The sequence below is a fragment of the Carcharodon carcharias genome, chromosome 17 (assembly GCF_017639515.1).
Source record: "Carcharodon carcharias isolate sCarCar2 chromosome 17, sCarCar2.pri, whole genome shotgun sequence".
Classification (NCBI taxonomy): Eukaryota; Metazoa; Chordata; class Chondrichthyes; order Lamniformes; family Lamnidae; genus Carcharodon; species Carcharodon carcharias.
This window is the reverse complement of record NC_054483.1, coordinates 112,669,914-112,696,420: the sequence shown is the minus strand read 5'-3', so window position 1 is coordinate 112,696,420 and position 26,507 is coordinate 112,669,914. Positions and strand designations below refer to the sequence as shown.

Sequence of the window (26,507 nt, the reverse complement as noted above, 5' to 3'; positions counted from 1 at the left end):
TGTTGAAGGCTCTATACAAATACAAGTTTTTACAGTAGCTCACTCCAAAGGACCCGAATGCAGCTCCTGTTTCAGGGAAGGTTCTTCTAGACAAGTTTATTAAATTAGAGGTGTCTCTTTCAGCAATTATTTTCAGTGATGGTAGTGAACTGCATTATGCGCCTTGGCACATCACTTGTGTTTCACAATAAAAAGCTTTACAGGTGGAAGAAGGAGATGGAGAAAATAAGTCAATTCAATTGCATTTAGTTCCTATTAAATAGTCTTTATTTCATGAACAAGACATTCTGCATTTGAATTACATATACGTATGGACTATGACAAAATACCAGTATCTTTATTTGCTTCTTGACTAATGAAAAATATAAAAGCTGCAAACAGTTGATAACACCGTAACAATATGAACTTAAAACTACAGATGGAATGTCTACAGCCAAATGAAGAATGTAAAGTGACTGCATGTTAATGTGCACAATCATTTACACTTTACCAACACAAAACACATGCACTCCAGGACAAGCTTAACTACCAAGCATATATTTTTTAAAAAAGTAATGTAGTAGGAAGTGGGAAGGAATTCCTTGATAAAAATGCATGCCATCCAAGTTACATTGGAATACTGTACAACATCACTGAAGTACAGTATCGCCTAGAGAATGCATCAGGCAATACACAAAATTAAATGTTATATCTTCCTCTTTTAAAAGTTTAATCTTCAAAACCTCCCTTCACCCTTCTACCCCACCTATTCCTGTGATATCATCTTTACTAAATGAAACTGACAAGATTCCCAAATGCAAATTGTAGACAATTAGCCTTAAAAGGAAAAGGATTACACCAGTGATGCTGAGTTTGTAGCAAAAAACGTAGACTTCGAAGATTAATCAGAGATTGTCTGCAGCTATGGGGTTTCATCTAACCTGATGGAGTGTGTTACTGCCAGTAGGGATTAGGTATAAGAATTCAAATATGTAACTCCATAAAAAGCTTTAATAGCAGAAAAGAAGCATTTTGCCAGTCTGTATTCTGAGACCAACAGGCCAGCTATTGCCACATGACTGTCTGTGCTACCTGTAAGTAGGAAGCCGTTGAATCAAATTGGTTTAAACTACTAAGATGCTGAGGGCTTTTTTTCCTCAAATTGAGATGGCTTCATTTTCCATGAGCATAGTCAAGAATAATCACTGCACATAGCAGAACTTTAACTAACAAGTCACTGGTACAGATTCCCTTTCACCACAGAATCAGGCCAGGGCTGTCCTGTGTCCATTTTTAACAAACTTAACTGTTTAGACCACACTAACTGACTTCAACAAGTGAACCCTGTAATACATAAAGCGTTTTATAGACATTTCTGCAAGATACGATAGATGATGCTACATAAATCTAATATTATTTTCAAGACAATGTGGGCAAACTTTCCGTTCTCATGTGTCACTTTGATGATGACTAACTTTACAAACTCAAGGACTCTAAGACCAGACAAGCATAGAATAAAATGGAAATCTGTCCTTCATTGAATCTTCCTGTGAATTTAGAAGTGAGGTGTTCGTGGACAGTTCAATATTATCAGCAGTCACACGTTAGTGTTACTCATTCAAAAAAATACTAGAAATATACAGCAGGACAGTTACCGGAAAAAAGATATTCTCTAATGAAATATCCCACCTGAAGCACAAACCTACTTTTCCCTTGTTGCTGACTGGCCTGTTGTTCACTTCCAGTTTTTTTGTTTTCAAATTTCCAAAACGTGCAGCTTAAATCTTAATCCGAACAGCTCACATGTCAAGGGCCACATCAAGCTATCGCTGACAGCAGAAAAAAGTTATGAAACTGTCAAGACATAGGTCTTCAGGTGTTAAAGATGAGCTTGTCAGTATACCACGGGCACCAGAATCCAGCCTAACATGTCAGGCATATGGATGATTATTGGGTCACATCTATTGGTTTTAGTGTCATGACTCTTAACCAGACAGCAGTGGCCAATTACTGGCACCAAAGTAGTCCCATTCCTTCAGAAACCCTCCACCACTAAACAATTTGGTTCAAACATGCACCCACTGACACCACAAATGTTTTATTTTTCGAAGGGTACACAGCTCCTTTATGTAAATCAAATTCCTCATGAAGTAACTAAAAGCCTCGTCAATGAGATGGAGGAAAGTTTTTTCCTAGAATTATTGTTCGCCAAACTTTAAGCATTAATGAAAAACAACTGTGCTACAAATAACAGGAAATGTTAATGCGTTGTGTATAAAATATTCACTAGTGGTGAAATAAATAAATAAGAAGATACAACTTTAGGCCCTGAAACTGGTGGAAAGGAGTTGCCTCAGTATTGGGCCAAACACACTAGTGACATGTAAAGTACCATGGCAAGTAAAATGGTTAAAGAGAGATCAAATGAAGAAAAGTGAAACCTACTTTGTTCCATAACAAAAAAAATCAAAGTTTTATTTCGCATCTATTATTTAAGCTTATTACATCAATGGGAATGTTTTAGCTTTTAAACTGTAAAAAGAAAACCTTAATACTGAAAAGAAACTACACATACTCGTGCACATTTGATCACCTATATCAGACTGATAACTCAAAAACTCAAGCTGGGCTCCACCATGGCTACAACACCTGCTGTAGGCAATGGAGTCTTCTGTAATATCAATTGTTTCCCCCACAAAACAAAAATAAAGGTTGGACACTTTCTAGCACTATCTCAGGCTTCATCAGCACTGTGAAATTGGGGGATTGAGTGTCAACCTGGTTTCCTTCACAGAAACCACGCGGCCATAGAAATATACTGAAGTCGGAACAAATCTGCACGATGATGCCACAAAACCTTTGGTGAGTGCTTTGATAGGTAATGTTATGACAGACTAGGAACCATTTACTGGATAGCTTTTGGCTAATGCTGTAAAGCTTTGTTTAGTATTTGGTTAGCCTTCACTACCATTTTAGAAGGTTTTGTGAATGTACAGTAGTGTAACTTAGCGTGTAGTGAACAAACAGGATATCCTTGCCTACTGGGATTGAGTGGGAAGCAAGCCAGACTAAAAATTGTCATTACAATCCAAAAACTTAATCTAAAAAGCTGACAAAGATGTGCATCAGGTAAGTGCTGCAAACTAAACGTGTATTTTATTCAAGCCAACTGTAATTATACCCAGAGATTTGCCTTTTCCCTTCAAGAGTGTGCACGTCACTGTACTACTATCACCAATAACCTAAATCATGGCATGCAGTCAGGCTGTCTGTTGTGTGCAAAGGCTCGCATAGCTGAAAGGGTCCCTTATGTTTTATTCCGGCGTAAAAAGCCTGTCTCCCCCCGCCCCCGCCATTCACAATACAAGGTCCAACAATCTTTTACAGTTCAAGCAAGCTAATTAGGCCACTAAGCCTACTACATTTAAAAGAAACCTGCTTTGACCTATTGAAAATATACAGGACACTGGGTATGCACACTGAAAATGGCCCATCTAACCAAATCAAAGGTCAAAATTATAGCAAACCAATAATTAAGAAATCTGTCAAAGCATGCAGATAACTGCACTAAAAAACAAGCAACAATCAGAACAGCGAAACACAGGGATTGAGTTTAACTACCTCCTTCCGAGTGGAAACCTTGGCTCTTCCAAGATTGGGGATTTATCTTCCTAGAGTACCAAGCCTGACAGTGGCCCCCACCGTCTGATTTTAAACAGCTAAGCAACTGTTTCCTGCCCTTTTATGCGAAGTTGACAAAAGACATGTTAATGAGGCCTGGCCATTAAAATCTGCCAAGCCTCCCCTGCTACCAATCCTGGACGGACCAGCCGCTGGCTTTGCCACGTTCCCACCCAGGAGTTAAAATTGAGTCCACTGTAAATGAATTTTATGAACCAAATTTGTAGATGAAAAAGTGACAAACTGAGGCAACTCGTCAGGTGCATCCCATCTGGTCCAAACACTTGTCTATGACATTGGGCCAGTTTGTGGTTCATCTAAGGTTGTAATAGAACTTTTGGGAAATTTTCACTGCTACACTTCTGGGTTGAGTTTATTTGCCGGGTACCTGCAAAATCAGTCTGAACTGCAACCACTCACTTCCATCTCTCCTGTACCTGCACAGTTTGAATTTGTGACAACTTCAAAAGGTTTGGAGCAATGATGCACCGGGACTTTTTACATCCATGAGGGAGTAGGAAAGGAAAGCAAAACATTTCCTTTAGGAGCGGCAGCAGCAATTTGTTCCTGTTCTAATTGAGAAAATATATAGTTAACTGTACATATTGAGGTGAATACGTGCCCTCCATAAAGGCCCACACAAATCAGTATAATTTTAAATAGAGGAGAATGGTACAGCTCTACAAAAGGAGGGGGAGGTAAGTTTTATAAAAAGGAACACCAGTATGGGCGAGATAAACACGTACCCAACCATGAGAATGACAATTTATTATTTTAAACCTTCCAGCAAAATAGAGGCATGTTCCACAATAGTTATTATTGCACATCAGTCCATGCAGTTTTTAGTATACTATCTCTAGAAAGATAGCGCAAAAAGTGCACAGACTGATGTATCGTAGCAACATTTACAGAACAAGTAGAGTATTTATAAAAGGGTTGTGGAAATTCAGGTAGTGTATTGGAGCAACAGTACTCCCAGGCTGTTTCTTGGTACACGGATAAAACTGTGAATGGTAGTGAAGATTTTGGTCAGGAACAATTAATTAGTGTCATCAAGCTAGGAATGGTCTCTTCTGGTTCCCTTCTTTGCACTTGGAAGTGGTTTTCATTTCTTCTTTGCATGGACATTTTTGCAGACCCAGTTCATTCCATCCTGAAAAATATAGAAACACAGGAAATAGGAGCAGGACTAGGTCATTCGGTCCTTTGAACCTGCTCCACCATTCAACATGATCGTGGCTGATTCTCTATCTCAACACTGTACTCCCACTCTCTCCCCATACACCTTGATGCCTTTAGACCAGAAATCTATTTCCTTCTTAAATATATTCAGTGACTTGGCCTCCAAAGCCTTCTGTGGTAGAGAATTCCACAGGTTCACCACCTCTAGGTGAGGTTTCTCCTCATCTCAGTCCTAAATGGCCTAATCCGTATCCTGAGACTGTGACCTCTTGTCCTAGACCACCACCACCACCACCACCACCCCCCCCCCCGGACAGAGGAAACGTCATCCCTGCATCCAGTCTGTCCATCCCTGTCGGAATTTTATATGCTTCAATGAGATCCCCTCTCATTCTTCTAAACTCCAGTGAATACAGGCCTAGTTGGTCTAATCTCTCCTCATACGACAATCCTGCCAATCCAGAAAACAGTCTGGTGAACCTTCCCTGCACTCCATCTATGCCAAGTATATCCTTTCTTAAATAAGGAGACCAAAGCTACACACAATACTCTAGATGAGATCTCACCAAGGACATGTACAACTGCAGTAAGACATCCTTGTTCCTGTACTCAAATCCTCTTACAATGAAGGCCAACATACCATTTGCCTTCTTACCTGCTTGCTGCACCTGCGTGCTTGCTTTCAGTGATTGGTGTACAAGGACACCCAGGTCGCTTTGTACATCAAATTACACAGTAGATTCAACACCTTTTAACAGATATAGGTGAGTTTTAAATTCAATTACAACTTACTAAACAGGTGCTGGTGGCAGACTCACTTGGGCATACAGTGCGCCCTACTCACCATTGTGAAAAATGGGCTAACAATTCAGATATGCTTGGTGCCCCACTCCCCTACCCAGGCCAGGGCAGTTGTTGCCATCCCTAATTGCCCTTGAAAAGGTGGTGGTGAACTGCTTTCTTGAATTGAAGTCCATGTGATGTAGGTACACCCACATGCTGTTAGGGAGGGAGTTCCAGGATTTTGACCTAGCGACAGTGAAGGAACGGCAATTTGGTTCTAAGTCAGGATGGTGAGTAGCTTGGAGGGGAACTTTCAAGTGGTGGTGTCCCCATGTGTCTGCTGCCTTTGTCCTTCTAGGTGGTAGTGGGTTTGGAAGGTGCAGTCGAAACAGCCTTGATGAGCTCCTGCAGAGCAACTTGTAGGTGGTACACACTGCTGTTACCGTGCGTCAGTGGTGGAGAGAGTGAATGTTTGTGGAAGGGGTGCCAATCAAATGGGTTGCTTTGTTCTGGATGGTGTCAAATGTTATTGGAGCTGCACTCATTCGGGCAAGTGAAGGTTAACTAAAGCAGATTAGGCTTTTGGTGTGCAAAGACACATATCTAAATCTCCTTCATGGTCTAGAGATCTGGGCATGTAATAAAAGGGATTCCTCTGGCATAAATGCGAGATGAATGATTGTGAATTGGATTGGTGGTAAAAAGTGGAAATGAATTCAGAGAGAAAGGGCTTCATCTATACTGAGCTACCACAATGAAAGAGATTTTTGGGTCATGAGCTCCAAGTCAGAAATGGCTGCTGAGGGGTTTAGACTGTGTTTTGACAGCTGCAAGGTCGCCTTTTCCTGGACAAACACAGCAATTTGAACCCCACTCCCCCTTCACAGTCAACCACCCACAGCTCTCCCCTCCACCCCCGCCCCTACCCCACTTCAATCATACTCTGGGGTCACATGAAGTCCAAGGCATTAAAAGTTTGGGAAGTACTGGTGTATAAGTTTCAATGCAACAATTTGTCAAGGCTTCAAGTCAACCTCTCAAACATATGACATTCACCATCTTGAAGGTCATGGGTAGCAGATGCATGGGAACACCACAGTCACACAGCATCCTGAATTGGAAATATATTGCCATTCCTTCATTACTGTTGGGTCAAAATTCTGGAACTCCCGACCTAACAGCACTGTGAGAGTAACTTCACAGGGGCTGGAGCAGTTCAAGGAAGCAGCTCACCATGATCTTCTCAAGGGAAAATAGGGATGGGCAATAAGTGCTGGCACAGCCAGCAAGCCCACATCCAGTGAATGAAAGAAAAACCTTGAAGGAAGGTGTCAGCATTCTAATTCACATGTCTTTTTGCCAAAGTGTCTCACAAAGCCTTGGTTGAAGCTGTCTATAATTGGGGCCAGAAAAGATTACAGATATAAGGAGAGGTGAGGACATGTAGGGATTAAACACAAGGATAAAAATAGGGATTTTCTTTCCATCTCTTCAATGAAATGCAATCCGGGGAATTAATCAAAGACTGAAATCTCAAGGGATCAAACGTCCAATCAAGGATGCAAACCTCAATTTGTAGCTATCTGAACCATTCACACAGTCTATATTATTGCCGATACTACGTAGCTGTTTTGATGCATATCAAGCGCTTTCCCCAGTGACTAGGGTGGCGTAGAAATGGCAGTCGACTTACTTGGCATAGATATGTGATGATATCCGACCCGAACTGTAAGTCACTGTAAACTTAATTGAATGACAACCAACTGTTGATTGCCAGGGAATACACTAACATATTTGTTTAGTACTTTGTTATTTATTAGTATTAATACTATTTAATAGTCTAAAAAATACAGGATGCTCACACCCACAGGAACAACACAGTTCAATATTCTCCTTCCAAGCTATGGTCATTATTTTAGAAAAGCCATCACTGGCCTGTCACCATAATCCAAGATTAAAAGAAAACAGGATACAACATATACCATGATAAAATAATTGCATCCTTTCTGAATAGAAAAAAGTAATGACAGCAGCATACCTGTACACCCTCTCCTGTAAGCGCAGAGCAAGACTGGATTTGCCACACACGGTCACGAATCGTGTGCAAATTCAACCCCTCAGCTATCTCAGAGGCTGGGGCAGCTGTGAGCAAGTCCTGCTTGTTGGCGAACACGAGAACCGGAACGCCACTCAGCTTCTCTTCATCCAGCAGCTCAGCAAGTTCCTGCAAGTGTATTCAAATGAAAACATTACACTGGTCCTTTAGTGGGTACGCCGATGAAGCTGGAACCAACTGTTCTCCTCAAATGAAGGTGCTCTGAAAGTAAAAAGCTACAACACTTTAAATTGGTAGTTATGCTCCTGATATTCCAAAGTGCTATGAATCCCATTCCGATAAGCACCCCAATCTTCTAAAGCCGATTCACAGACAAAAATGAACTGGTGGGGCTTGGCGCTTGCTCTCTTTGCAAATTGCTTCAATACTTTAGATGTACATTTACTGTTGATTGCACAACACTGGCAAGAAATACCTAAACTATTCAATGGAAACTAAGCTAAATTTAAAGGATTGTAGTTATTTTCTTACCTATAGAATGGAGTGATAAATTGAAAGACCAATTTATTTTCTTAGCTGGGCCATCTAATATCTGCCCATAGTGCGATAAATTTTCCCATGGAATAGTTGATCCTTCAGCCTCCAAAACCCCACTTATCCATTGTGACCTCCTCTTATAGCTTCTGACATTTTCCCTCCTGTTCTTTTTAAGCTGCAGAAAGTACTGTTTTATATATACTTCCCCCTCATTATATCATCACTAAGCTGAAATAAAGACTTAATCCTTCAATTTATTGTACTTGTTCTCCTGACCTTCACCCATATAGTTCCATTAATATAGAAAAAAGTCCCAAGGTACTTCACAAATGTAATCAAGCAAAAATCAACACCAAGCCTAAGACGGAGATATTGAGAGGGGTAAGAATAGATATGTGAGTTCTAAAAATTCCTTTGCTTTTATGTGCTTCAGAACTCACTTGTGAATGTAAAACACTGTCTACGTATCATTAACTTTCAAAGAAAGCCCACCTTGTTCACTAATTATTGTGCCCACCTTCAGTTTTATTTGTTATAAACCTGGTTTTGCTTGTTGAATACTGTCATGAAGCTATTAATGCACATAATATTGGAAAATATTTTTCTTTTAAAATAGAGGTTTAGTCTGTGGGTGTGTCTTAATTGGATTAAAGCCAACTAGTCTGGATGCTTGGATGTGTTCTAGTTTTGAGATGTAAACAGAGAGGTGGAGTGCATTTGCGTTTTTTGAATAGAGCATTCAAGAAGTGGGGTGAAAACTGACATCTATCTAGCAGATACCAAGCAACATGTTTATATTACTAATAAACTTGGTACTATGAAAGGGGTTTTATTGTTAGAGAGGTGTAGTCAGAGGTTGGTGATACAATGAGAATTTACATTCAATGGGCTGTGCTAGGTATAACAAGACAACCGTTGTGTGTGTGTGTGTAGGGCAGAGGCAATGTGAGATCAAAAGCAGCTGGAAGTCTCCAACTGTCTCAACAAGAACCAAAGTGAAAGGAACCTCATTTTAAATTCGTAAGGTGAAAATGCTTTGCCTGGTGTCTGATTAAATCTATGGGTTGCTGTTGCCTTAATGGGGATTCGTTTGGCAATTTGTTAAAAGTTATGATGGTAGTAATTTGTAGCCATGTGTATATATATTTTAACCTGTGTAAATTAATAAAATGTTTCATTTAGTTTAATGTAAAACCTCAAGAATGGGTCTGATTCCTGAATTTAGAGTCACATCTCAAACATAACACTTAAAATGATAGGTTATGACAGTTTTTTAAAGTTTCCCTCTGGGATTTTAAATAACTCAGCTGTACCAACTGTATGGTCATAACAATATGGTAAAACAAAAAGGACTTTTGCAGAGTAACGCTGTACCATGTCATGCATTGATGTAGCTGTGCGTATAAAATTTCAGGAGGAAAAATAGTATCATTCACCTGCCCCGTTTCTTCGAACCTTTTTCGGTCCGCACTGTCAATGACATAGATCTGGAAGAAAAGAGAAGGTGCGTTACAAAAACTAAAAGGAAAAGCCCTGCATATTACAACTCAAGCAGGACAGCAGCTATTCAAATGGTGGTAAAAACAAAATGCTCTGTTGCCCAGTTTAGACCAGGGAGGTCAAATTCAATTCTTGCCCTGACTACTATAGGCAGCAATTGAATCAGAAGCAAGTAAGGTATTTACAACAGAATATGGAGATGCTAACTAAGGTAATCTTGCAGAGGTGGAATTATTTGTACACCAAAAAGAACAGCAACAGGAGCAGTACTGCTTTACCACGCAAACAAAGAAAAATGCAGGTGCTGGAAATCTAAAACAGAAAATGCTGGAAACATTTAGCAAATTTGTGGAGAGAACAGACAAGTTGACATATCAGATGTGCTCCTTTCAATACACAGCCAACTTTGTTCCATGGTTAAGTTTTAGAGGTTTGCACATGGTTGAGTTGGAAACATATATTAAGTCTATATTAGAGCTTGTTGTGCAGACGTCAGCAATGGGCCATTGTCATGAATGTAATTGAAGGATGTGTAGAAAGCATCAATTATATATTGAATGGTATGGTACTTGATTCATTCTTGGTGTATGGGTGTCACACTAGTAAGACCAGCAATTATTGCTCATCGCTATAAGGGGTCATTAGGTGAGTTGCTGTCCTTCCTGCGGTTTTGGGGTGAGTTAATGATATATGCCCCCTTAGCTCAGGTAGAGCTATTAGTTAATAGAGAAGAAGTGTTAAGATTCCTCCAGGGATAATTGAAAGGCTGCCTTCCCATTACCTTACATTTTCCTAATTTCAGAACTAGCATGCATTACCTTTCAAAATTGGGATATTCTCCAATTCTCATACTTGGATCAAACAATGAGCAATGCAAACTGTGCTAACTTTCATGCCTTAGCCACAAGGTCAGTCTGAATAAAGAAATATCACATCCTTCTAGAAACTAAACCTACTAGCTCCACATGATAATACCCAACTGTTTCTGAATAAAGTTGTGTTTTGGCCTCAACATCCCTTGAAGGGCCATTTTAGCTATTGATTAGTCAACTGTGCAATAAACTAAAAGACTAGTTTGGATAAAAATAATTGTACTGGTTGTGACCCTTAGTGTTTCTACAAATGTTGTCCATTAGTAATTTAGAGTTGATCATGTGTAGTATTGTATCTTTCAGCTGAACTCACAGTCCTCTGATTAATGAGATGGAAATGCAGGATTGTGCTTTAGCTTGATAAACAGTTGGACTGGCCTCAAAAATTCTGTTCTACATTGGAGATCAAGAAAGATAACTTCCATAGGTTGTCCTATTTTTTTATATCAATAGGTGGCTCCTTAATTTGAGTTTTAAGCATTATTGAGGCTGCTTTTAACTGACAGCTATAGTAGTGGCACATTCCACTTGATACAGACAATATAGCGGTACTAATCTAACCATCGCCCCTTGACATTAAATAGCATTACCATCGCTGAATCCCACCACTAACAACATCCTGGGGGTTACCATTGACCAGAAACTGAGCTGGTCCAGCCATACAAATATTGTGGCTACAACAGCAAGTCAGAGACTGGGAATTCTGCATGAGTAACTCACCTTCTGACTCCCCAAAGACTGTCCACCATCTACAAGGCACAAGTCAGGTGTGTGTTGGAATACTCTCCACTTGTCTAGATAAGTGCAGCTGCAACAATGTTCAAAAGACTCAACACCAACCAGGCCAAAGGAGCCCGCTTGATTGGCAACCCCAACTACCACCTTCAACATCCTCTCACTTCTCCAACCTCCTTCAGACGCACAGTGGCAGCAGTGTGTATCATCTACAAGATGCACTGCAACAACTCATCAAGGCTCCATCAGCAGCACCTTTCAAACCTGTGACCTTTACTTTGTGGCAGCAAATGCATGGGAACAACACCACCTACAAGCTCCCCTCCTAGCTACACACCATCCTGACTTGGAAATATATCACCATTCCTTCACTGGCACTGGGTCAAAATCCTGGAACTCCCTCCATAACAGCACTGTGGGTGTACCTACACCACATTAGACTGCAGGGGTTCAAGGCAGCAGCTCACCACCACCTTCTTTGAAGATGTGACAACCAAAGTGGATAATGGGGAACCTGTAGATGTATTATATCTGGACTTCCAGAAGGTCTTTGATAAGGTGCCACACAAAAGATTAATACACAAGGTAAGATCACACGGAGTTAGGGGTAATATATTGGCCTGAATAGTGGATTGGCTAACCAACAGAAAGCAGAGAGTTGGGATAAATGGGTGTTCATCTGGACGGCAAGTTGTAACTAGTGGGGTGCCACAGGTCCTTGGGCCCCAACTATTTACAATCTATATTAATGACTTGAATTCAGGGATAGAAGGTACTATAGCTAAATTTGCAGATGACACCAAAATAGGTGGGAAGGTAAGCTGCAAGGAAGAAATAAGAAATTTACAAATGGATATGGACAGGTTAGGTGAATGGGCCAAAATTTGGCAGATGGAGTTTAGTGTGGACAAGTGTGAGGTTATCCATTTTGGTCAGAAGAATAAAAAGGCGACTTATTATTTAAATGGAGAGAAACTTCAGAATGCTTCAGTGCAGAGGGATCTGGGTGTCCTCGTGCATGAATCGCTGAAAGCTAGTATGCAGGTAAAGCAGGTAATAAGGAAGGCAAATGGAATTTCAGCATTTATTTGTAAAGGAAGAGAGTATAAAAATAGGGAAGTATTGTTGCAACTGTACAAGGCATTGGTAAGGTTGCACCTGGAATTACTTGAGGAAGGATGTAGTTGCATTGGAGGCGGTTCAGAGGAGGTTCACTAGATTGATTCGAGAGATGCGGGGCTTGTCTTATGAGGAGTGATTCCTATACTTGCTAGAGTTTAGAAGGATGAGAGGAGATCTATTTGAGGTATATAAGATGCTAAAGGGGATAGACAGAGTAGACGTGGAGCAGATGTTTCACCTTGTGGGGCATTCTAGAATGAGAGGCCATAGTTTTAGGCTAAGGGGTGGCAGATTTAAATCAGAGATGAGGAGGAATTATTTTTCTCAAAGGTTTGTGAATCTGTGGAATTCACTACCTCAAGAGTGCAGTGGATGCTGGGACACTGAATAAATTTGAGGAGGAGATAGATAGGTTTTTAATTAGTAACGGGTTGAAAGGTTATGGGGAGTGGGCGGGAAATTGGAGTTGAGGCCAAAATGAGATCAGCCATGACCATAATGAATGGTGGGGCAGGCTCGAGGGGCTGAATTGCCTACTTCGGTTCCTAGTTCTTATGTTCTGAAGGGCATTTAGGGATGGGCAATAAAAATGCTGGCTTAGCCAGAGACACCCACGTCCTGTGAAAGAATGAAAAAAAACTATAACATGAAAATCAGGCTCTGACCTGACTCCACTGCAAACCAGAGTGACATTTACTGGAGTACACTGCTGCTCTGCTTCACACCGGCATCAGGTTTTCACTGGCCCTAGACCTGGGTTTACACTACACCTTTGTAGTAAAGAACACAATTGGCACCAACACAATAGTTGTACTGTAAATGCAAACAGGGATGCATGTGCCAACATTGTTGTAAGTAGGTTTGCAATTCCCCACAAATTCAGAAAGGAGAAAAGGAAGAAAATATGCATCACTTATTTTTAAAATCAAAACCTTTTTTAAAAAAAAAAATTGCCCTTCAAGTCCTTCTGGCCTGATCATATTCCACAAGACCAGATTGAGAGAGGTTCCAACGTGTTAGCCAAACTTCCTCCTCTTACCTAAAGTCACCGCAGCGCATTGGCTCCACAGCTGAATCCAAGTTTTATTGGGTTACACAGTGAAGCACGGTAAACAATTTGTTTAAAAAAGTTCAATTGCTGTACTTGGAATGAGGGAGTAATGACAGAACCAATCTATCCTCTGCATTAAAGATAGCCATAGGGCAGCTAATAAACAAATTCAAATCCTAACAATATTTTTGGTAACATTTTGTTTACATTAATAGAGGAACGTAATTTATAGAATGAACCAGTTCTGGTAATAGTCAGTAGGCAATATGGTTGAATGTAAAAGAATACGTGGGTAAATATGCAAATACTCACAAGCACATCAGTATTTTCAAAATAATTTCTCCAGTACGGCCTTATCTTTCTCTGTCCGCCAATATCCCATACATTTAACTTGAAACCTTGAGACTGCACACTTTTAATATTAAATCCCTGGGGAGATAAGAAAGGTTTCTTTTATTTCTCAAGTCTGTTCCGGTACAAGTTTACAGTGAAACTCAGTTAAACCCAAACAACTGAGCCATGGTGCATAACTCTACTGCAGAGCCATGTTAACATTCTTGTTGAAATTCAGACCATTTCTAATCCTATTTTGTTCAAGTTAAAAAACTGCAGTCTTTATATTCCTCCCTTTCAGGTAATACTTAAGTTTGTCCACAGGACTAAGGAAGATCCTAAAGGTATAATGAAATGTAATATAGGCCTCACAAAGAAACATTTTGCATTCATATAGAATCTTTAATAGAAGAATGTCCCAAGCTGCTTCGCAGGCATCCAAGAAAGAAAAATGGACACTGAACCAAAAGGAAGGGTTTTTGGAAGAGTGATCAAAAAGCTTTAATAAGGATGTTAATGGAGGAGAGGAAGGTGAAGAGGTAGATGTTGTTGAGGAGAGGAATTCCACAATGTGGGACCTAAGGCATATGAAGACATGCCCACTGGGAAAAGTAGGGAGTCAAAAGGCTGGAGTCAGAGGAATGGAGAAATTGTAACACTGGAAGATGTTAGAGCTGGGTCAGAGCAAGAGGCTTAAATACAAGGACAAGAATTTTAAATTTGAACATTACATGCGCAGGATCCAATAGAGGGGTCAGTGGGGATGGAGTAACATAGAAAATAAGAGGAGTAGGCCATTCGGCCCAAGAGCCTGCTCTGCCATTCATCATGATGATGGCTGATAATCCAACTCAATAGCCTGTCCCTGCTTTCTCCCAATATCCTTTGATCCCTTTCGCCCCAAGAGCTATATCTAACTCCTTCTTGAAAACATACAATGTTTTGGCCTCAACTACTTTCTGTGGTAGCAAATTCCAGGCTCACCACTCTCTGGGTGAAGAAATTTCTCATCTCAGTCTTAAATGGTCTACCCAGTATCCTCAGACTGTGACCCCTGGTTCTGGACTCCCCCACCATCTGGAACATCCTTCCTGCATCTACTCTGTCTAGTCCTGTTAGAATTTTATAGGTTTCCATGAGATCCCCCCACATTCTTCTGAACTCAAGTGAATATAATCCTAACTGACTCAATCTCTCCTCGTATGTCAGTCCCGCCATCCCAGGAATCAGTCTGGTAAACCTTTGCTGCACTCCCTCTATAGCAAGAACATTCTTCCTCATAAGGAGACCAAAACGGCACACAATATTCCAGGTGTGGTCTCACCAAGGTCATGTATAATTGCAGCAAGACATCCCTGCTCCTGTACTCGAAAACTCTCGCTATGAAGGCCAATATACCATTTGTCTTCTTTACCACCTGCTGCATCTGCATGCTTTCCTTCAGTGACTGGTGTACTAGGACACCCAGGTCTTGTTGCACATCCCCCTCTCTCAATTTATAGTCATTCAGATAATAATCTGCCTTCCTGTTTTTGCTACCAAAGTGGATAACCTCACATTTATCCACATTATACTGCATCTGCCACGCATTTGTCCACTCACTCAGCTTGTCCAAATCAAACTGAAGCATCTCCGCATCGTCCTCACAGCTCACCCTCCCACCCAGCTTTGTGTCATCTGCAAATTTGGAGGTATTACATTTAGTTCCCTCATCTAAATCATTAATATATATTGTGAACAGCTGAGGTCCCAGCACTGATCTGTTTACCCCACTAGTCACTGCCTGCCATTCGGAAAAAGACCCATTTATTCCTACTCTTTGTTTCCTGTCTGCCATCCAGTTTTCTATCCATCTGAATACACTACCCCCAATCCCATGCGCTTTACTTTTACACACCAATCTCTTATGTGGGACTTTGTCGAAAGCCTTCTAGAAGTCCAAATAAACCACATCCACTGGCTCCTCCTCATCAACTCTACTAGTTACATCCTGGAAAAATTCCAGTAGATTTGTCAAGCAAAAAGCGAGCAGGATATGATGCAGGACGAGATACGGGCAGCAGAGTTTTGGGTTTGCTAAAGTTTAGAGAGGGTTGAGTATCTGCAGCCAGCTAGCAGAGACTAGAAATTGTCATGTCTGTTGGCATGGATAAGAGTTTCGGCCATAGATGGGGTAAGGAATGGACACAGGAAGGTGGCAATAATGGAAGAAGATATTCAACAATCAAAACATTTGCTTTGGGAGAATTATTAAGTATTTGGAACTTATTTGTTTTAAAACTCTGAATTATATCTTAAATAAACTTTAAAACACAGGTAACTGTTGTTTTTTGACTGCATACATAATTTTTACATTTCAAGCCAATCCTGTTATCATCGAGAACTGCCAACTCAGAGATTCAGTTATGTGATTGGAATCATTCTAAAATTTGTGGACCAATTTAAAATGTATATTAATTAATATTAATTATCTTAACTGAAATTTGGCATAAACAGAACTAAGCATTTATATTCGTTCTAACTGTACAACTAATCATATCCTAAACACAGTAAGCTGAACAACGCACTATTACAATATAAATTGGATTCCACTGTTCTTCATATATTCTCTTTATCCCTAGTCTCTGTAGAAAATAGTTGTGAATCATAGAAAAATTATAGGAAGGGCATTATTCACTAGACATTTAAAGCGTAAATGTGCTGTGCCACCTTGAACAAGGGCATTTTGTATGGCATCTGTAGGACTAAGGGAGCCATAAACAATGTATATTTCATCTGAGGTTGTAGGTTAATCCATGCTGTCGTGAAGAGTTTCTGCTGTTTGCTAAGCAATTATCTGCCTAATATAGTAACTGACAGAAGGTTGCGCAAAGGATATTTTCCCCAGTTGGCTTGCAAACTTGTTTTCCTTCCATCAGAGAACCTCAACAGAGAATGCACTTTGTATTTAATAGGTATCAATTTCAGCACCATTATCGAATTTGTTGATTTGCTGCTACAGAAATTAAACATGGCGATGTCGCACTTTTTAACATTTTAAAATTCCAAAAAATCTAATTAGCAGAATTGATATTAATCTACAGAATGTAAATAGAAACCCTGGAGACTACAGAATGAAAATGTGCAGTCTAAGCAACTACTGGCTATCCAAACTACAACCCATGGTCTAGATCCAGCCCATGAGCGGAGGCTACCTAGCTCTCTCCTAGCTCTCATCTGCTCTCTCCTTAACACGGCTGTTAGTTTCTACCACGTGATGTTGTTGCTCCCCCACATAAACACTACTGCACACTATAGGAGGAATTCTTATGATATCAGGCATTTCCATTTGTGCAATGGCATTGAATTACTTCAAGCAGTAGCAGCGTGTAGTGAAGCGTGGTAGCAGTGCTTAGAAGGAGCAGCACAAAGGCGAGAGTCTGCCAACATTCAGTTGGAGAAGTTGGGAAACATTAACAACACAAAGGGAGAGAAGAGTGCCAGCTTGAACAGGACAGGAGGGGGAGAGGGTGACCAGTTTAAACCGCTGGAGGGTGGGGAGAGGAATATCATGTTGAACTTGGGACAGGAAGGGGAAATATGTAAAAACATCAAAAGGGTGCCAAAAAAAGGAAGTTTGGGGCAATCCAAACTGATTTGGTATCATCACAACAGTAGATGAAACCCAATGATGCAAGATAAGCAACTGAGCAACCCAAGAAGAGAAATGGTTTGGGTATTTCTGGATTTATTTAAATATTTAAAGGAAAGACTGTTTATTCACAACCCTCCGTGATATGCTTCCAGAATGCACCATTGCTCTCTCTGACCCTTGCAGTGAGAAACACATTCAAAGGAATGGTACTGCAGAATGGAGGTGGAAGACCTGTCGAAGCACCCTTTATTTTTGTGGACATTACAGGATTCATCTTGTGCTACAAAAATAACTGTAGTATGCATGCACATCTTGGGAACGAGGCTGGGGGTCGCAAAAGATAGCTTTCCCACTTGAAGTTAACATGATGCCTAGTTGTGCTTAATCTTCAAACAGTTTTCTCGACCTAATGTGCAAATGAATGAAAATTAAATGGAGATTTTTGAAAAAAATATAAGCTTCTAAAATAACCAAGGACGGGATGCTCAAATCTGAGTAACTCACTAATTTTTGAAATACTGGTTTCAATTGCTAGTTACAGACTTTAAAATAACCTGAGGTGGTTATCAAATAACAGCTTTCAAAAAAAAACAAGATAGTCAGCTAGGCCTGCTGCTTCACCACAAGAATGGGAAACACCACAAGTAACCTTCAGACAGCTATAAAGGTCAATGGGACTCATGGAGTAAATCACAATGGTGCAGTGTCAGTCATCTGGGGAGCTAGTTATTTTGCTTCTCTTAATGGTAGCTAACACAAAATGGCAAAATTACACACCAGGAGCAGTGGGGGGAGGGGGTGTGGCAAAGGGGTTAGAAAGAAAATATATATTCCTCTTGATTCAAGTGGGAGAGCAGGTTAATTGAAATATGCTATGCAAGGCAACTGGCTGATTGCCATCTGCGACCTTTACATTAAAATTTCAGCTCTCGTATTTGACACCCAGAAACAGCAAAGGTAAATGGCAGCCAGTCCAGGGCAAATTAATCAGCTAAGTGGGCACCTTAATCAAATATTTCATAGGACACAATGGCTTCAGTATTATTGGGCACAATTAACATCAGGAACACAGCACGTGGGAAAATTACAAGAACAAACTCATTCCAGTATACGGCACACAAATATTTTCTGCTGCCTTGTCTCTTTTCCTTGACCCCTAAGGTGTCATATACTTTGAGTATTTAAATGTGGAGGTCAGTAGCACTTAAAATTGCACTTGCATGACAGACATGCTACCTTCAACTTATATATTTTAATGAGTTTTTAAAAATTGTGCTCATCAAGGTGAGCATTTTTACCCAGCAGACAGATAGGATTTTCTTTTCATCAGTCTGAGCTGAATCTTAACTCGGGTCTTAGATGAAAAGTCAGTGTCTAACCCACTGCAACATTCAGTTATGCTGAAATCTTTACAATTTAAAAAGAAGCCTTGAAATTTGAAGTCATCACTTAATACAAACATTACCTGTGTAGGTGTGATGTGGCTGATGTCTTCTGAAGCCAGCTGTTTCAATAATGTTGTTTTCCCTGCGTTGTCCAAACCCAGAAGGAGAATTCTAACCTCCTGATCAGGGGCACTCTTCAATTTGCGCAGGATTGATAGCAAACCCTAAGAACAAGAAAAAGTAGTCATTCTTAGCTGTATACATTTTCCCACGTGATCCACATGGCTACATACTGATGTTGTGTAGAATACAAGAAGATACTTGTTTTTGCATTTACTGTACAGTGCTACATTTATCAATTAGAAATGGAGAAAGTAATTGTTTCACTCTATTCATACCACTGTATAACAGTATGTGTACCTAGCTTCTTCCAGAGTGGTGTATGCAACCTCCAACATGATATGGAAACACATGAACAACTGCTAAGATGCTGTCATTTCTCCTCACTTGTATTACAATCAAGACCCATTTCAGAGTCTCCTATTCCAATTCATTTTTTCAAAAATTCCTCATCTCCCCACTCTTTCCTGCCTCCCAAAATTGTCAAGCTTTTAAAGTTAAGGTTCAGCATTATTTACTTGCTGTTTTCTCATTGGCTTAAGCACCTTTTTTAAACTTTGCCCAAGGAGTGGTGAGAATCTGGAACTCAATACCACAGGGAGCAGTTGAAGTGCATAGTATAGATGCTTTCAGTGGGAAGCTCGGCAATCATGGGGGAGAATAAAGAATTATGCTGATAAGAGTTTTGAGGAAAGACAGGCTTGAGAGGAGCATAAACTGGCAAAGAATGGTTGGGATGAATGGTCTGTCTCTGTGCTGTATATATATCTTATGTAATCCTATGTAATGTAATCCTACACACTAATAACCTAGCAGGTGCCCTGAGCTTTGAGCATTACCCCTGGCTTTCTAGGTTTAAAACAAATGTAGCAGTCACAACCCATTTTATGCATTATGTCAACTTTGGCGCATTCACACTTGCAAGGGAAGGATCCCGTATTTTCTCTTCCTTGGGAATGGCTGCTCCATCCATCGACTTTCCCAGGAATTTCAGCCATGACCTGCCTTTCAACTTTCACAGGGAAACGGGCAATTGGAAAAATTCAAACTATTCCTGTGTGGCACCACACCCCAATTCCTTACATCAACTATTTATTAATCATTACAGTAAGTGTGGCCACGAATCATTCGAGATTAATTTCTTCAAAACACTTGGTCACATGGTAACCACTTAACAACCAAAGGTAACTGAAAGCCATTGCATAGACTTGGTTTCAAGAATTAAGTGCAATAGTTGCTCACCTATTTTGGTTTAGGAAGTGTCTCGCCACACTACCCAGAACAACATAACTGATATCAGGACCTAGTTTCTACTGCTTAGAGCCAGACCCCTAATCCTATCATTATGTCTCATGTATTTCAGGTGGAAGACTGGACAATCAGGCTCAATGGACAGAGAGTTATCCGATTACTTTTCTGTGAGATGCCATTTATTTATAAAATATGGCAATAAATTATTTTGTGTTAGGAGCTTGTCCATTTCCCTTTGAAACACCTGGAAATTTCCTGTTCAACTGACAGTTTGCTCCCTATGTTTAGCACCATTTTGCTAAAGAGGTTTCAGTGATTTAGTTTTCTTTACCTTGTCTCCAGTTGTGGAATTCCACACAGGGGAATAATTTGTTTTAAACTTTCTGATCTTTCAAAACCTTAATTTTCTATGAACTCTACACTTTTTCTTCTGAAGAAGGTTCAGGGTGCACAATCTCTCTTCTCTATGGTCTTTGAAGAGTGTTATCCAATTGTATCAATTTTGAAATAGAGGACAGACCACAACCAAACAATACCTCTGATGTGGTCACACTATGGGCACATGTAATGTTAAAAACAACCCCTTTAATTTATATGTTGAATCCTTTGCATTTTGTCACCTGTTTGCCTTTTCTCAGTACTGTGTGGGCAGTGGACTAATGGAATCATTAACCTGCACACCAATATCCTGAAAGTTATTCCCTGCTCTGCTACCTCCATATATTCCTGTTGAGTATTTCTTCCATGTCTCCCTTCCTTTTGCCAAATTTCAACACTTTTCATTTATCTCAACTAAACTGCATCTGAAACCAGCTGCTCATCAACCCAGCAACTCCAAATCCTTCAAATATGTGCACACAGCATCGCATCATTTATCGTTTTACCGTAATCTGCAGATTTAGACATCTAAATGAATTGTAAGTAATTTATATAAATAAAGAACAGTGGTCTCTATGATTCTCTACAACCAAATCAATCCATAGAAACATATGTGGGCATAATGGTTTATAGAGCAACGCAGTAACACTAATGTTTAACCTAAGTTTCATTCATGCATGTCTAATCTTTCCAACACTAAATGCCAAGTCAAACACAGCAATATGTTCTTACAACTGTAAATCTAGTTTCATTCACTATACCTTTGGCTCCACTATTCAAACATTAGAACATTTTACTGAAGCTAGCAATTATTTTAAGTAACATGCTCACTTAAATAGAAATGACAAATTCATCTTCACTATTCCCTGAGACTCCGTTAGCTAAAGTAAGAGTGGATCTTAAATACATTAAAGATGGAACTTGAATTTTTAATGGTTGCACATTAAGATTTCCACTATACTAAAAACAAATCCTTCAATAGGCAAATTCAAATCTGTAAAACTTAGTAAGTCTAGTGCTGACCAGTATCAAGAAGTGGGAACCTACTTAAGTGAGTAGTATCTGCAGTGCTGCATAATACATACTGAACACCGCTCTGGAGGAAGCTGGGAGGGGAAACATGGGCACCAAATGTAGCTTCGAAGGGGGACTTCAACATCTATGAGTGGCTAAGTAGAACTATCACAACTGACCTGGACAAGTCCCAAAGGATACAGCAATCAAACCACTCTTATTAGTTGGCGAGGGAATCAAAAATACCTTGTTCTCAAAATCTTAGTGTGACAGACACGTCTGTCCACAACAGAAATAGAAGTGGACATCACACGGTTCTTGCACAGACAAAGTCTAGTTTCCATCATAAGGACTTCCTCCCTTAATGGGTGTGGCATTACCACTGTATTGTAGTGGATTTAAGTGGGGATAGATCTGGTTACCAAAACATGAGATGCTGTGGGCCATCAGCAGTATATCACCACAATCTGTGGCCTCATGGCCTGGCATATGCCTCAGTTCTTGATCGCTCAACTATTTCCAGAAATTTCTGTTTCAATTTTCATTATAATCACTTGGCTTCAGACTTCGGCACAGTTTTAATTCAGACATGGGGCACACGTACTGAATGTCAGAGTAGAAGGAAGAAGGATAGCTGCCTTTGACAAGGCAGCACATAACTAAGAATAGTACCAAGGAATCCTAGCAAAATTGAAGGCAATCACCTTCTTTCTATCAAAAGGTCAAGAGGACTGTTTGCTGATGATTCCATGGCATACAACTTAATTGATAACTCCTCTAATAATGAAGCAGCTCTGCCAGTCTGTAGCAGGAACTAGACTGATAAGTGATGGTAACATTTGTGCTATATAAGTGCCAGCTTATGTCCATCGCCCCTTGACATTCAACAGCAGAATCATCAAAATCCAAACTATCAACACCCTTCGATGGTGGTGGTGGTGGGGGGTGTTGTGTGTGTGTGTGTGTGTGTGTGTGTGTGTGTGTGTGTGTGGGGGGGGGGGGGGGGGGGGGGGGGGGGGGGGTGGCTAGAGACTAAACTGGTCCAGTCATATCAACACCATGGTACAAAAGCAGGAAAGCAGGATACAGGATACAGGGAGTTCTGTCGAAGGGTCATGAGGACTCGAAACGTCAACTCTTATCTTCTCCGCCGATGCTGCCAGACCTGCTGAGTTTTTCCAGGTAATTCTGTTTTTGTTAAGCAGGATACAGGTTGAGTACTCTGATAAGTGACTCGCCCCTTGATATATCAGAGTTGTGAGGCTGGAGGACATTACAGAAATGGGGATGGAGAGCCAATGGAGGGATTTGAAATCAAGGATGAGAATTACAACATAGAGGCATTGCCCATCCGGAAACTAAAGTAAGTTAGTGAGTACAGGGATGATGGATGACTGGGGCTTGGCAGGAGTTAGGACATGTACAGCAGAGTTTCGGATAAGCTTAAGTTTATGGAAAGTGCAAGATGGGAGGTTATCTAGGAATGCACTGGAATAGTCAAGTCTAGAAGTAACAAAGGCACGGATGAGGGTTTTAGCAGCAGATGAGCTTAGGCAAGGATGGAGTCAGGTAATGTTATGGAGGTGGAAATAGGTGGCCTTGGTGATGGCGAGGACATGTGGTCAGAAGTTCATCTCCAGGTCAAATATGTTACCCCAAGGCTGTAAACAGTCCGGTTCAGTCTCGGATAGTTGCCAGGGAGAGGGATGGAGTCAGTGGCAGGGACTGACGACAATTTCGCTTGTCTTCTGCTCATCCAGAACTGAATGTCAGACAAGCAATTTGACAACTGAGAGACAGAAATGGGATCAGGAGAGGTGATGGTGAGGTAGAACAGGGGATGCTGTCAGCGTACATGTGATACCTGACATTGTGTTTTAGGATGATGTCACCAGGAGGCAGCATGCAGATGAGAAATAGGAAGAAGCCAAGTGTAGATCCTTAGGGGACTCCGGAGGTAATGGTGCAGGAGTGGGAAGAAAAGCCTTTTCAGGCAAGTGTCTGGCTATGACTAAATGGTTGAGAATGGAATGGGCTAATGTACTCCTATCCAGTTAGACAAGAAGTGCTGGAGGACAATGGCGTGGTCAACTGTGCCAACAAGTGCATAAATGTCACAGGAACACCATGATTTCCAAATCTCACACCATCTGAACATGGACGTACATTGCTAATCCTTTACCAGTGTGGAATCACAATCCTGGAATTCCTTGCTTAACACCATTGTGCGAGCACCATAACAACAATGCAATGCTTCAATGTGAGACCCCTGACTTCCTCCTCAGCCCAAGTAGGGACAGGCAATAAATGCAACCTAGCCCACACCAAAAAAATATAATTATAATGTAAACAAGTGCCCTATAGAATCAATTCTAAATGCTTAATGGTAAGTAGGATTTTTGGCTTTAAAAGGATCAACCAACTTAACTATAGTTCCACACAGGCTGCAGAATAATATATTGTGCATAACATTAATACTTCTGCCATTGTAAAACATCTAATTTACCACGAGCAATACCACTCAAGATTCCGCAACCTATAAGACATCAAATTTTACTTATTGCAGTACTACATCTGCTAAAAGTTCTAAGAACGACCACTCTTAAAGACATTTTTTAAGCTATGTTTGACAAGTAAAAAGATGGTGAAGATGTAAATACTGTACTATAGCAAAACACCTTTCATCATATAGTCAACTCTCTTCCAGCAAATAGTGAAACGTAATTAGTATGAACCCCAAATAGAACACTTACAATAATTAGCAAATGAGAGGAACACCTAATTTTCTTAATTAATTAACCACTGACAAGCTGGTGGGGTCAGGTCAATAATTTGATTAATCCTAAATGGAACTGATGACTAGAATAAGAAAGAAAGATAACATAGGAACAAAGAGCGAATCAGATGCTACAATTTATCAATGGCATATTAAATTCAGTTTGAGAGGGCCACAGGAGGAACAGATGCGAAGGCTAAATCTCAGGTGGCAGCCACCAGAGAAGACTCCAGATCGTTTCAACACTTCCAGAATCATTGAATGGTTACAACACAGGAGCTATTCGATCCACCATGTCAAGCTGGCTCACTGCAAAATCAACTCAGCTAGTTCCATTCCCCTGCATTTTTCCCCCACAGCCCTGCAATTATTTTCTGTATCCTTTGTTGAATCATGAGCCAGTTTATTTCTACCCTGAATGTTACTGGGTTAACAGTTGTGCCACACAGTTTTTCATCTCTGCCCATAGATTCTGAGATGTGCCATTCGGTTTTGTTCCTACGCTGACAACTACAAACATAACCAAACAGCAATTGCAAGTAACATTCATTAAGACCTCACTTTAAACTTTTTTCATTTAATCCTATAGAATTTACTTCCTAAAGGTTATCTAGGATACAAAACAAGTACAGTTCTTTGTATGGGACATCGAGCCTACTAGTGGTTCAGCTCCAATGGTTGAAAAAGGAGTTATTCTAGTGTTATGACTAATATTGTCCCTCAAACAAAACCACCCAAAATTAAGAAAGAAAATCACCATGTTGATATTTGTGGAAGCAGTCTGCACACAAAGTGATAAAAACAAAAAACTGCAGATGCTGGAAATCCAAAACAAAAACAGAATTACCTGGAAAAACTCAGCTGTTCTGTTGAAGGGTCATGAGGACTCGAAACGTCAACTCTTTTCTTCTCCGCCGATGCTGCCAGACCTGCTGAGTTTTTCCAGGTAATTCTGTTTTTGTTCTGTTGTGTCTGACTATGTAACAAGTCACCGAACTTGAAAATAAGTAATTGTACGCGAAGCACGTTGAGATATCATAACCTAAGGTATAACTGCAAGGCTTTCTTTAGTAATCCAGAAGGGCTATCATCATGAACAGTCAACACAAGATCACATTAAATCAAAAAAAAAATCATTAAATCTACCCTATCATGGGGTTCTAACGTATTCATTCCACTGAGGTGGGGGAGGGGGTGATGTGTGTCAAATTAAGTTTACATCTCTTAAAGAAAATAAATGATTATAGTTCTAAATGAACTGACAGATCTGAACAGAGGAATGAGGTGGATTTCCTAATTCAGGCTCTGGCATGGCGGGGTGGGGGGGGGGGGGGGGGCGTAGTTCGCATCCAAACTCACTGCTGGACTGTGGTGGTGGGGGGGGGGGGGGGGGGGGGGTGGGTGTTCGAATGCTTTAAAACCCCAGGTGCCACCACCAAGGAGCTTTGGGCTCACACAAACCCCACAATGTACCCTGCAAGGCGCCAGTGGATGGGGGGACCCAGGTGTGTTCCATTTTATATAACAGGGGGGATTATGGAAAAATCCCTGTCCCCCCTCCCGCGGCCAATCTACGGCTAATCCCAGGCCCCAGCTCCACACGGCCCCAGGCCCCAGCTCCACACGGCCATGGCGTCACAGCAACCGCTCACTTAACAACAGAGGCCGGCACCGGGGGAGGGAGAAACAAACCCCGGGGGCCCTGAGTGAGGGGGAAACACACTCGGCATTTAATATCCTCTCCTCCTCCTCCTCCTCCTCCTCCTCCTCGCCAGCCGCCCGCCTCAATGGCCCTGACTCCAGCTCTCTCTCTCACTCATTCACTCACCATCTTCTCCTCCTCCTCCTCCTCCTCACGGCGCCGGGTAACTATGGGCGGCGACGTCAGCTCGCAGGCGTCGCCAGGGCACGTGACATCCCGTCTTCCGCGCGCGCTCAGGTGACGTTCGGCGGTCGCCGTTCTCCGCCCCACCCCCTCGCCCCGCCTCCTCCGAGACGTCACCACTCCTGGGAAGGGGGAGGAGGAGGGGGAGAGAGGAGAGGTGGGGGAGAGGGGGGTGGGGGAGGGAGAGGGGGTGGGGAGGGGGAGGGAGAGGGGGTGGGGAGGGGGAGGGGAGG

The 26,507-nt window shown here is 41.1% G+C and overlaps 1 protein-coding gene across 1 annotated transcript; it reads right to left on the bottom strand.

Moving 5' to 3' along the window:
• Positions 1–249: 249 nt before the first annotated feature.
• Positions 250–26,306, bottom strand: arl3b (ADP ribosylation factor like GTPase 3b). Its single transcript, XM_041209717.1, has 6 exons — positions 26,218–26,306; positions 18,931–19,074; positions 13,811–13,927; positions 9,655–9,705; positions 7,664–7,849; positions 250–4,813 (listed from the first exon to the last, which is right to left on the bottom strand). Exons 1-6 carry the CDS (start codon positions 26,218–26,220, stop codon positions 4,766–4,768), a joined length of 549 nt encoding a protein of 182 aa, XP_041065651.1. The 5' UTR covers positions 26,221–26,306; the 3' UTR covers positions 250–4,765.
• Positions 26,307–26,507: the final 201 nt, after the last annotated feature.

What these genes read in the sequence shown, in the direction of transcription:
- arl3b (XM_041209717.1), bottom strand. An exon ending in TTGAAAATACTGATGTGCTT is followed by an intron (nt 9,706 to 13,810) that starts GTGAGTATTTGC and finishes CTTTTCTTCCAG; the next exon opens with ATCTATGTCATTGACAGTGC. An exon ending in TTACAGGAGAGGGTGTACAG is followed by an intron (nt 4,814 to 7,663) that starts GTATGCTGCTGT and finishes TATATTTTTCAG; the next exon opens with GATGGAATGAACTGGGTCTG.